Genomic DNA, 12,343 nt, shown 5'->3' on the forward strand with positions numbered 1-12,343 from the left:
GTTGAAGGTCACTTGGTGTTCTGGTGTTATGCATTTTTAGAATTTTAATATTTCTGCACTTATAGTTTCAGACCTTTGCATAAGCAAAGATCTGTGGGAAATAAAAGTTTTTTTATATTCTTTTCCTCTTGTGGCATATAATAATCCACTAAAATATTTCTGATAATTAAGTAGATTGTACCACAAGAAAAAAAAAACTAAACAATAATTTTTCTCCACCAATTAGCCATCCAACACTTTGGAGACCAGAATATGGAAGCTACATGATTGAAGGGACACCGGGACAGCCATATGGAGGAACAATGTCAGAATTTAACACAGTTGAAGACAACATGAGAAAGCGTAGGCAGGAGGCTTCATCTCTTTTAAAGGAAAATGAGGCTCTGTGCACTATAACGTCGTTTCCCAGGTAAGTTAGTGAATGGCTTAAGAGATCCCAAATGGCCGTAAGTTAAAAATCAAGCAGTAGAGTCATTTCAGAAAGTGGTTGCTTTTTTCATTGTGGTATCATAATACATTACAGTCCCTCCTCACTTTCAGCTGTAGTACTTTTCTATAAACTCATAAACCACACCGTTGTAAAGTGGATTGTATTTTCCCGTAGGAATAACACAATAATTGAGGCTTTTGTTACTGACTGAGAAATCTGCATCAAATAAATTATGGCTGATATTCATAAAAGCAAAGATAAAACAATATAATATCTATAATATCCTATATGATGTAAGCTTTTTCAAGGCAAGACTGTTTCATTTTTTAATTTGTACGTACAGCACCTGGCACACAGTGGTCACTTAATAAATGCTTTTTGAAGTGAATAATAGTTTAAAATAATTTTTTGAGTCAGACTTATGATATCATGGGTGTAGGGAGCTCTCAGTGAAGAAATCCCCTCTAACAGGTAGGCATCTGCTCTGGTACTTACTGTCTTAGTAAATTGCCTAGGGAACTGAGAATTTAAGTGACTTCTTCCCCAGGGTCACATAGCCAGGATGTCAAGTGGGGCTTGAACACATGATGATACCAAACTATAACATATTATATTGCATAACATTACATAGCATAGCTGTACATGTGTAACCACAGTGTTATTAGCAGCTGCTGTGGAGGTGTAAGACCAGCAACACCAGCACGCAGGAAGGCTGCTAGCACAGGTTCTTCGATCTGCTTTTCTAAGGAAAATAACTTTAAGGGGTTTACAGTATCACTTTAATTAAACATACATGTATCATTCACTTAGTTCAGGAGGAAAAGTCAGCACCCTGAACTTCAGAGAAAACACAAACAGAAATTATAAGAAGAAATTATATAAACAGAGCAACTAACAAATCAGCAGACAGGGCTTTGACCATGTGTCCATAGCAATACATACATAGTTACTAGAGAGAGAGAAGCACCAACGTCTGGGTTTTCAAAGCAGGGGGGTGGAGGAGGGGGCTCCTTAACCGGTACCCAGAGTCTCATCTGGCCAAGTCACAGGAACACTCTTCCAATGAGTGAGCCCCCAAAGCAGAATGCTAACCTCAGAGTATATATACACTTCTTCAGAGTCAGCCCACAGAGGGTGTCACAGCCATGTGATTTGTGTGACTTAGGCTTTCTTGTGACTTAAGCAGGTCATCAAAGACTTTTGATTAATCAAAGACTCTTGATTCAAACAAAGACAAGTCTCAATCAAAGGCTCTTGATTACCTTAATGTTGAGAACTAGAACTCCAAAAGAAAAAAGAGCAAAACAAAAAGTTCCACTTTGCTTGCCATTACAACATGTAATGCATTTTGATTATATAATGGGCTTTTGTATAGCGTATCAATATAATATACAAAAAATACAACTACTCCATTGAATTGAGTTTTTTTGAACCCTGCTAAGGACAACCTGGGATTTTTCCAGATATCCCAGACGTAAAAGAATAATTAAGCAAGATTTTATTAAGTGCCTTTTGTTTACAATGCACTACACTGAAGGCTAGCGATTCAAAAATGGAAATTTTTACATAGTCCTTGCCTTAAGGGAGCTTTTAGCCTGACACAAAGAACAAATAGGTTGTTACTAAGAGAAGATCACAAAATGTTAATAGAGAAAAGCATAACTACTTAATTCCTGTCCTGCTATCATTTTCTCTTATCCAGGAGAATAACCTGTAGACTGAAAAGGATAGAACAAGTATGATTTAAAAGGACTGAATGAAGCCTGAAGAAATTTATCTTTTCCAAATGAGCTTGTTTCCTGGCCCAGGCTAATTGCATCCTGGGCTGCTGAAGGAATTAATGAGTGTGATTGCTAAACTGCCGCTGGTAACCCTTGAAGAATAGAGTAGAATGATGGAGGTGGGGATCAGAAGATAGTAGACAAGTGAAGAAAAGGGATGGATTCTAAAAATCTGTAGCCTCACCTTAATTTCAAACCCGGATAATACAAGAAGACTTATTCATCAGTTAGTGAACTCTAAAAAAGGAAGACAGTAATCATTAGGAGGCTGCATGGGTTCACAGGTTCAGAAGCCAGACCTCATTTCTTTTTTGTTAGGATTAATAACTTTGTCCTCCACTAAAATCCTACTTCTGTGCCTTGTTGTGGTATGAAAGTCTTAAGTTCTTGAAGGCTATGCTAGTAGAACATAATTCCTGGTTGATCTTGCCATGGTAGAAAGTCTTCAAATATATTAAGCCTGTTGTCCAAGGACCAGCCTAACTGAATTTGGACAAAGTCATTAATAAAGTTTTATCCATGGCAGCCATGAATAAATACCATCTTCAGATGACTTGGGAAAATATGTAATCTGCATTGATGAATGTCATACCATGAAAGCATGGATCGTTAAGGAATTAAATACAAGGTGGTATTTCAGGAAGGTATTTAACAATATTTAACAATATCACTATTCTTGTGGATAAGAGAAATACAGGCAAACTTGTAGCTGATTGAATATCCCCAGATAATGTTAATAAAAGAATAGATAACATTCTAAATATCAGATGAATAAATGAATCCTTGAGGAAGACCTCTTGCGATCAGTCAACAAACATTAATTAAATACCTGTTTAGAGCTAGACGTTGAAGATAAAAAGACAAAATTAAAATAACCCCTGCCCTCAAGGAGCTAACGATTGGGAGATACAACATGTGCATATAAAAGTGTATACAAAATATGTAAATTCAAGGTAGTTTTGGGGGAGAAGGTATTAGCACATAGGGGTATGGGTAATTAAGACAAAGTATTCTTTCATAACCTGGCCCTCCCAAGTTAACTTTCCAGAGTGATTTAACACCATTCCCCTTCATTCACTGTAATCTCCTGTCTCCATACTTTTTTGCAATAGCCTTCTCTCAATTCCTGACATGAACAAGTAAGAGTCTGGCTACCTTGCTATCAAGTTAAACATTTTGATCAGTGATTTGGACGAAGACATTGAAAGTATTTTTTTTCCCCCAAAATTTGCAGATGACACAAATTTGAAGGGATTGTTAATACGTTGGATGACAGGATCAGGAATCCCCAAAGAGCTTGTTGGGCAGAAATTGTGGTCTGAATTTAATATAATTTCCAAGGCCTGTATTGAATTTTAAAACAGAAATAAACTTTATAGATATAGAATTAAAGAGACTTGGTTTTATAGGAAGAGTCTGGGTTTTTTAATCGACCATAAGCACAGCAGTGTTGTGTGACTACCCAAAGAGTTAATTTAGTTTTTGACTGGTTTAAGAGATGGAATGTCCAAACAATGGAGTCGACAGACAACAATATTGCATTTGGAATATTATAATCAACTCTGGGGAGACACTTTAGGGAGGCTTTCTGCAAACTGGACTATAATTAAAGAATGTTTTAGTTCTTTGCGGGTAGGAGCTCCTCTTCTTTGTATCTCTGGTCCCTTGCACAGAGCAAGTCCTTAATAAATGCCTAGTGTCTTATTGGTGAAAGATGTGAAGCATGAAGAATAGTTAGAGAAAATGGAGATGTTCATCCTGGAGAACAGAAGGCTTAGGAATATACACCTGATAACTTCTTCAGGTAGCTACAGAGTTTTCTTTTGTACAGAATTCAGACCAAAGGGTGGAAATTGAGAAGGAAGAAGATTTTTGTTCCGTATAAGGAAAGGTTTTGTAATAGACCTAAGCAGCAGTGGAACAGTCTGCTTTGTGCTGTAGTGACTAGGGCTTAAGCATTTTAAGTATTCAACCAGTCTTGTTGACCACACGTCAAGTAATATGTAGAGGAAATTCTGGTATGGGGGGAGAAATTAGATTAAGAGATCTCAACAGTCTCTTCGAATTCTAAGGGTCTATAATTTTGTGCAATTGGACCTAAGATCTTAATGTATTAATCATAGCAAATATTAATTGAACATTTAAAAATTGTTACCTTAAAAATAAAAAATTTTTAAAAAAACCCACCTTAAAAAACATTTTGCTGATGGTTTGATAAATGGTCCACATGTTAATTTCTTTTCATCTCTCTCCTTATTCTTTGTTCTGCCTTTGTTTACCAAACAAAACTGTTTAAAGAAGTTTCAGCAAAGTCAGCAAAGCAGACTTTGAGCCACCCCTTTGCTTTTAGTGGGGTTGTAGGTCTTTCCTGAATATGATGGTGATTCTCCCTCTAAAAAAAGACATTTGTGTAAGTCCAGGCTAACCCAACCTTTCTCCTCCTTAGCTTGTTCTTGTGCTTTCCCTTTATCCAACGGGCTATTATCCAACAGTAAAGAAACTCTCAGACTGTTTTTACACTTAATTAGGAAGCCATGAATCAATTGCTGTGGACTTTTTTTTTTGTTTGTTTTAGGAACTTGGAAGCAGCTGTTACAGAATAGTAAAGTGAGAATGGAGTTTGATTGTTAACCAAGAAGTATAATCACTGAAAGGTTGAACTTCATGAAATTTACACTATTAGTAGTGACCATTTCTACATTTTATCATTTTTGGTGGTTATACAAAGACACTTCAAGTGGGTAAAGTGAGATAGGGAAGACAGTCAGCAAATATTTACTAAGCATTTGATATGTGCCAAACACTGTGCTAGGCCATGGGGATAAAAGTAGAAAGAATGGAAGAATTCCTTCCAAGGAGATTTCTTTCTTATGTTGCTGAGTAGTGGGAAAGGTAGCACTGTGTGTTTAGAGTAGTCTCTTTGATTTTTTATTTGGGGACATTTCACTAATATGATTAGTGAATTCACACAATAGGATTAATTTTAAGGTGCTTGTTTTCCCTAAATGTCATCGGAAAGTCACCACCTTGAAATGGAAGTTCCAGAGGGACCTGATTAAACTCTCAGTGTAATGCCCAACCTTCCCCAACCCCCCCAAACAGTGGGCCGCAAGCATAGACAACAAAAATGGCACGCAGGAAAGTTGGTACCATCAGAGCCGTGGAGAAAGTTGGGGCAAAGGTTAAATTTCTCTGTTACCTTCCCATCCTTTCTAAGTCCCTCCCTTTTAATCATTTCCCCTTGTTCATCTAATTATAATTATGCTGCCCTCTAGCTGTGCAAAGGCCCATATATACTGCCTGAGGCTGTGCCCACTCCGCAGTTGCCTGTGTTTCAGAATTCTCTCAGGGCTCCTGCCCTCCCATATAGTCAAAACTCTTTTAATTCTTTCAAAATTTGTTCCAGCTAAGAAGTAAGGCGTTTACTTTAGTTTGTTCATACTAATATGTGAATGATCCAATCAATAAGCATTTATTAAGCACCAGGCACTGTGCTAAGTGCCAAGGATACAAACAGGAGCAAAAGACAGTCCCTGCCCTCAAGAAGTTTGCAAAATAGTTGGAGAGATAACCATAAATTAACGCACACAAAGCGGGTTATATATAACTTAGATGAGTAGAAATAAAGGAAAGAGGGAAGGCACTGGAATTGAGAGGAATCCTGGAAGGCTTCCTGTAAAAGGTGGGATTTAGTCCCCTCTATGAGCTTTGGTTTCCTCATCTGTAAGAAGTGGAGGAGGAGGATGGTTGGACTACATAATCACTAGGCCCTTAACAATTGTGATCTCATCTGACCCTCCCAATAACCCTCCAAACCTTCTAAATCCTAGCATCTGCAGGCATCTTTTGTACTGCCAGACTTCTTGGTTCAATACTCATTCCTTGTTCCTTAAAGGAAGCCAGGAAGGTATAACCTTGGGATTAGTTCATTTTAGTAGAGGATCTGAAATGAATATGTAAATGAGGGATTTTTTTTTTTAAGATTCCTCCTCCATCCCCAGTTCTAAATGATACCTTTTCTTACTTTCTCTTGTGGTCATGGTCATAAGTGGTCAACAAACATTCATTAAGCACCCACTATAAGAATGCCAAGGGGTCTGTGGGATGCCAGGGGTCAAGAGTAAATAGTGCCAGCCTTCTAGGATCTTACATTCAACTTAGGGGAGACTTTCACAAGTATAGAATATGCGCCCCTCCAGAACACACAGCAATTGGGAGGGCATTAAAATAGTGGGGAACAGCAAAGGTCTCTTGAAGGCATTGTCCACTCTGAGCGGACCTTGGGATTCTAACACATGTGAGTGACAGCACTTCCAGGTATGAGGGCCACAACCTGTGCTGAAGCATAGAGGTAGAGGGTGGAATTCATCTAAGGATTAACGAGCAGACCCGTTTGGCAGCATTGCTGACTGTGTGAACCGAAGCCATCTATAATCAGCTTAGGAGGATAGACTGAAGCTTTAAATGTCAGACGGTAATTTGTATTTTAACTTAACTAAAGACAGTGAGGGAGCCACTGAGGCTTCGTCTGTAAGTTAGCCCACTTTCTGATTGCGCCATTTTTCTCTTTTTAGTTTAGCCTGGAATTCAGATGCCGTATGTATTTAACTCTCTCTTCTCTTGTAGATTAGGCTGTTCTGGGTTTACAGTACCAGAGTACAAACCTACACCGGTTGAAGAAGGTGCTTCAAAGTCCCTGTTCTTTCCAGATGAGGCAATAAACAAACATCCCAGATTCAGGTCTGTATATCTTAGTGTTTACATGTAGTTTGATGTTCTGTGATCCCTCATACCCATTCACACCTCATTCTGTGTGTCCACCATCTCCCACAAATGCCCCTCTTTGGGCTGGCCTTCCAGGTGTCTTCTAAATTAACATTAGGGCAGCATACATCTGTCAAACTGCCCCCTCACTCATTCTTGCCATGTGACCAGTCTACCTCCTTTGAGGATATCTTTTGCATCATTTCTTTTATAAAATTCATTATCGATAATTAGCCTATTTAATGTTCCCCATCCTTCCATTGCTCCTAAGTGACCTGTAATCTTGATTCTTTGATGACAGAATTCTTATATAGTCTTTAAAATTTCTATGTATTTTTGGGTAATTTTCTCATAGTCATAATAATAACAGCTTGCATTGGTATAGTGCTTTACAGAGATTATTTCATTTGGTCCTCAAAACAACTGTGCGAGGTAGATGTTGTTATCCCCATTTTGAAGTTGGGGAAACTGAGGCAGAGTCCCATCTGACCTTTACCCAAGGTCACATAGCTAGTAAGTATTTGAAGTAGGATTTGAACTCAAGTCTTCCACACTCCAAGCCCCAAAGCGCTATGCACTGCACCGCCTAACTGCCTTCTGTGAGCTTTTCATTTATCTCGGGGAAGGGGAGGGAGAGGCGTGTTCCATATGATCACAGATTTAGAGCTGTGAAGGTAGAGGCCATAAGATCCATCCACCTCATTTCACACAGGAGGAACAGGCTCAAGAGAGGTTATATGATTTGCCCAGGATGTATCAGTTGAGTCTTTCTGACCCCCAAGGCCCGGCCTCTGGTCATTGTGCCATCTAGCTGCCTTGCTTCTTCTAAGAAGGCAGTTAGCACTCAGAATGTGCAGTCATTTATTGAATGGTGACCCCTCTCTAACTCTCCAGTTTCTTACTGAGCTGTACATAGGATGGTGAAAAAGACCATTGGATGTAGAATCAGAAGTCTGTAACGACAGTGTTGCCAGCAGCTGCTGTGGCTGTGTAAGACCAACAACACCAGCACACAGAAGGGCTGCCAGCACAGGTTCTTTGATCTACTTTTCTAAGGAAAGCAACTTTGAGGGTTAACAATCTCAGTCTAATTAAACATACATATATCATTCACTTAGTTCAGGGGGAAAAGATCAGCCCCCTGAACTTGAGGGCAAATACAAACATACATTGTAAATGGAGCAAATAACACAAACCAGTGTATCCATAGCAATGCAGAGTTCCCAGAGAAGCACCAACATCTGGGTTATCAAAGCCGGGGAGGCTGTTTCAATGGCTTACCCAGAGTCTCCTCACTCCTTCAATGAGCATACCCCCAAAAGTCAAACGCTGACCTTGACTCTTGATTGTCTTAGTGCCCAGAAACACTCCAAGACAAAAAAGATGCCATCTTACCTGCTCCATTCAAACAAAGGCCAGACTCATTAAAGGCACTTGATATCCCAAGGCACTTAGCATCCCAAAAGAGAAGAACAGCAAACAAATACCTGGGTTCTCACCCTAGCCTTGTTACTTACTACTTTATGAGTTAGGATATGACTTCCCTTCTCTATGTTCTAGGTCCCTCATCGGTAAGAGATGGGGGTGGGGGAGGCGATTACTATATGCCAGTCACTGTGTTAAGCACATTTGATTAAGCACATCTCATTTGATCCTCCCAACAGCTCTGTGAGGTAGATGCCTCTAAGTCCCAGCATCTGTAGGCATCTTTTATACTGCCAAACTTACTTAGCTCTTGCCTTAGATACTCATCTCTTGTTTTTCCCCACTTCTACGCATTATTTGAAGCATCCTAAATACGTACAGTAATGTCCAGGATGCGAAGGAGGAGAAGCTTAACAGGAAGGAAAGAGAGAGTGGTCAACAGTTTGTGTTATAAAGAGGTCAAAGAGCGTGAAGCTTGAAAGGGCCGTTGGATCAGGGCTTTAGGTGGTTGCTCCCCTTTTGAAAGAGCAGGACTGGATGAGGAAGAAGAACTGGCAAGGAAGGGAAAGAGGATAGTGGTGTGAGCATGGTAGCTTGAGGACGTACGTAGCAGAGTCTGAGAAAGTGGCTTTGGTGACGACGTTCGGGGTATTGTCCTTTTAGGAAAGGATCCGAGCCGAAGGTGAAAAGAGATAGAGAAGTGGCGAAAGGGCGATGAGAGCAGAATAATTGCTGGAATATGGCTTCAGATAATAGAGAGAAGCTGGATAAAATAAGAGGTCGTGTTGTTAAGACTCCTACCCTGAAAAAGGTGCCTTCTCCTTTGCACCATGCAGACAGGAGAGAATGAATGAGTGAAGGTACAGGGCCATGTTACAGTAGAGACCTGGATGTGAGAGCTGACCGGATGACAGCTGAGGATCCTGAGAAGTGAAGACTGTAGAGGAAGGGTTGGGAACTTGAGCATATTGAGAAAAGCACAAGACTAGTAGTAATAACAGCTCAGACTTCTGTGGAGCTTTAAGATTTGCAAAGCACTTGACATAGAATGTCTCACATTTGATCCTGTGAGGTGGGTGCTCATTTTACAAATGAGGAAACTGAGGACAAGACAAGTTAGGCACTTTCTCAGGGTCCTAAAGATAGTAAGTGTTTTGAGCCAGGATTTCAACCCAGGTCTTTCGTGACTCCGGAGCTCCATCCACTGGGCAGCACTACCTCCTAAACAATTATCATCAGCCCAGGTAAAGTTGGATAGCACTAATTTGCTTCTCTAGTCTGAGAGCAGGGTTTCCTAACTTTCTGCAGTAGCACCCAGTAAATAGCACCAGATTGGAGAAAGTGTCTACCCTATCAACCCATCTACATAGGGATGTTACTGAATCTAAGAGTGGCCAGGTAACCCTGGAATCGTTCCCATTGTCCCAGCAGGCAAAAGTACTCAGATACTCTTTAAAGGCTTTCTCTTTGGTTGGTTTTTATCATGTCCTTTTATATTTCCGAGCCATGATGTTAAGCCTCAGTGAAAGGCACCTGTCTCTGATTTTATTTCCTTGATGTGTAACTAAATTCCAGATCCAGGGCAAACATGTACAATAGAGTTAAATTGGAGTCATTGGTGTCAAAAAACTTTGTGGGAGGAGAAAGGTTATTTCCTCTCCAGGAACCTGAACTTTTCCATCAGCAGTTTCTTTTTGTTTGTTGATTCTGTGACTAAGTCTATAACCCTTTGGTTAGAGAACTCTTTGTAAGAAACAGAAACAGAACCACAGAATTTCAGTATTGCTATTGAAAAAAAAAATAGGAAAGAGAGCTAACTGTTGGGCATGTGCTTAGGATTCCTAATGCCTTCCTCATCTTCTCCGGAATTCCTGTCCCCCAAGAAGTGCTTGGAGCACCAGGGTGTTTGTTATTGACTAAAATGAGTGCAGAGAGGACACCTGAGCCAGTCAACGATCTTGGTAGGATAAAGGAGCCTGTCTTAACAGAGATGCTTAGAACCCTTGTCTTCTTCATGAGAAGACAGGGCCACTCTAGAGACTCTCTCATTTAAGTATCTTTGATAACCATTTGCTTCCACCCTTGTTCTTTTCTGTGGTAAACAGAATCTGTGTTGGAAGGGAATCTCAAATCTGATCTAGTCCCTAAACCCACACATGATTAGGAGGCCTGGCAGGTGTCCATCTATCTTTTGCTTTAAAATGTCCAATGAAGGGAACCTACCCTTTTTTTGGGAGGTGGGGGGGGGGGGACCTACCTTTTGTCCAGTGAAGGGAACCACCTCCTGAGGCAGCTGTAGCCCATTTTGGGACCTCTTTGTTTGTTAATGATGTTTTTCCTGACAGGAAGCCTAAGTTTGCCTCTCCACAACTTCTGCCGGTTGTTCCTGGTTCTGCCAAACAGAACTAGATAGCCCTTTAAATCTGCGAAGACAGCCATCCTATCCTGAGTCCTCTCTTTCAGTCCGAACATCCCTGATTCTTGTCCTCTGGGCATTCCCCGGCTTATCTTTTTATTTTCTAAAACATGGCAACAGTTCAACGCTGTTCAACTGTGTTCTAATACTAATTTAGTTAGATTAAAAGCTGCATTCACCCCTTTTTAAAACCCCACCATGACCACCTGTGAAACATATACTTCTTTCTCTTTCTTTATCTAATATTTGTCTCTTGACTTTCTCTTAGAAAGTTGAAAATCATTTTCTATCCAACCATTAACTTAGCCCAGGGGTGGGGAACCTGCAACCTCAAGGCCACCTGTGGCCTTCTAAGTCCTTGGGTTCCACCTTTTGACTGAGTCTAAGTGTTACAGAACAAATCCTTTTATTAAGGAGATTTGTTCTGTGAAGTTTGGATTCAGTCAAAGGGCCACACCTGAGAACGTAGAGGGCCACATGTGGCCTCGAGGCTGCAGGTTCCCAACCCCTGACTAAGCCAAAAGCACAAATGAGTCAGGGAAGACAGACAAACTTGCTCTGTGTTCTGTGGGTCAGATTTTAGGTTTATTAGTGCAAAAGGACAAGTGTTATTGATGCATATTGCTTCCTGCAAAAATGTACCTTTAGTGTTTCATGACTTAAAGCCTGGTCTATCTGAAGCATTCTTCCAAGGTATTAATGCCTCTATGTGGAGTTCAGCAAACCTAACTAACCTCTCCACTTAATCTGATGGTGCTTTCACTGTTCTGTACACATGCTAGTGATGGGAGGAGGTGAATTTTCTCTTCTTTTGGCACAGTGCAAAGACTGGTGGTTTTAAATTTGTCCTAATGTTGGTGAATTTGCCCAATTAAATGTTTTTCTTTCCATTTTAGTACCTTAACAAGGAATATCCGACATAGGAGAGGAGAAAAAGTTGTTATCAATGTACCAAGTAAGTGATAAGGGTGTGTGTCTGTCTGTCTGTCTGTTGAGGAGGCCCAGGCAGAGATGGGAATTAATTAAAGAGTTTTTTCAATAGGTTCACTTATTTTTCTTAACTCTTGATTCTCAATTGTGTCTCCCTTTTTAAATGCAGTCTTTAAGGACAAGAATACTCCATTTCCATTTGTAGAAACGTTTCCTCAGGATGATGAAGCCACGCAAGCAGCTCAACCAAATCATATTTATATGGATGCTATGGGATTTGGGATGGGCAATTGCTGCCTTCAGGTATAGCTTTAAACGTATCTGAAATACAAATGTACTACACACGCCTGTCTTAATCTATTCATATTTACTGACCTTCTGTTTTCTTACTAAATGGCTTTTAATCTTGTTTTCTTCTAAAAGTTAAATTTTTGTCTGTGGATTAATCTGAAAAACTAATGTGCCTTTCCATAAAGAAATTTCAAAATGTGTTTTTGTCATTAAAAGTAATTTTTTTATTGCCTGAAATTTGTGTAGAAACTGAAGCCAGCCACAGACTTAACTAGTGAATTCTTCTTAACTAAAATAACCAATAAT

General features: G+C 39.9%; 1 protein-coding gene across 2 annotated transcripts in view; it reads left to right on the top strand.

Annotated features, from left to right (window-relative positions):
• The window catches only part of GCLC (glutamate-cysteine ligase catalytic subunit), a 76,193-nt gene that overhangs the window by 37,966 nt on the left and 25,884 nt on the right, over positions 1-12,343 (top strand). For both annotated transcript variants that reach the window (XM_036766350.1, XM_036766349.1), the window contains exons 3-6: positions 227-409; positions 6,838-6,951; positions 11,713-11,771; positions 11,916-12,049. In XM_036766350.1, coding sequence (XP_036622245.1) covers positions 227-409; positions 6,838-6,951; positions 11,713-11,771; positions 11,916-12,049 — 490 coding nt within the window. The remainder of the gene's footprint in view (positions 1-226; positions 410-6,837; positions 6,952-11,712; positions 11,772-11,915; positions 12,050-12,343) is intronic.

This window comes from Trichosurus vulpecula, chromosome 7 (genome assembly GCF_011100635.1).
Source record: "Trichosurus vulpecula isolate mTriVul1 chromosome 7, mTriVul1.pri, whole genome shotgun sequence".
Lineage (NCBI taxonomy): Eukaryota > Metazoa > Chordata > Mammalia > Diprotodontia > Phalangeridae > Trichosurus > Trichosurus vulpecula.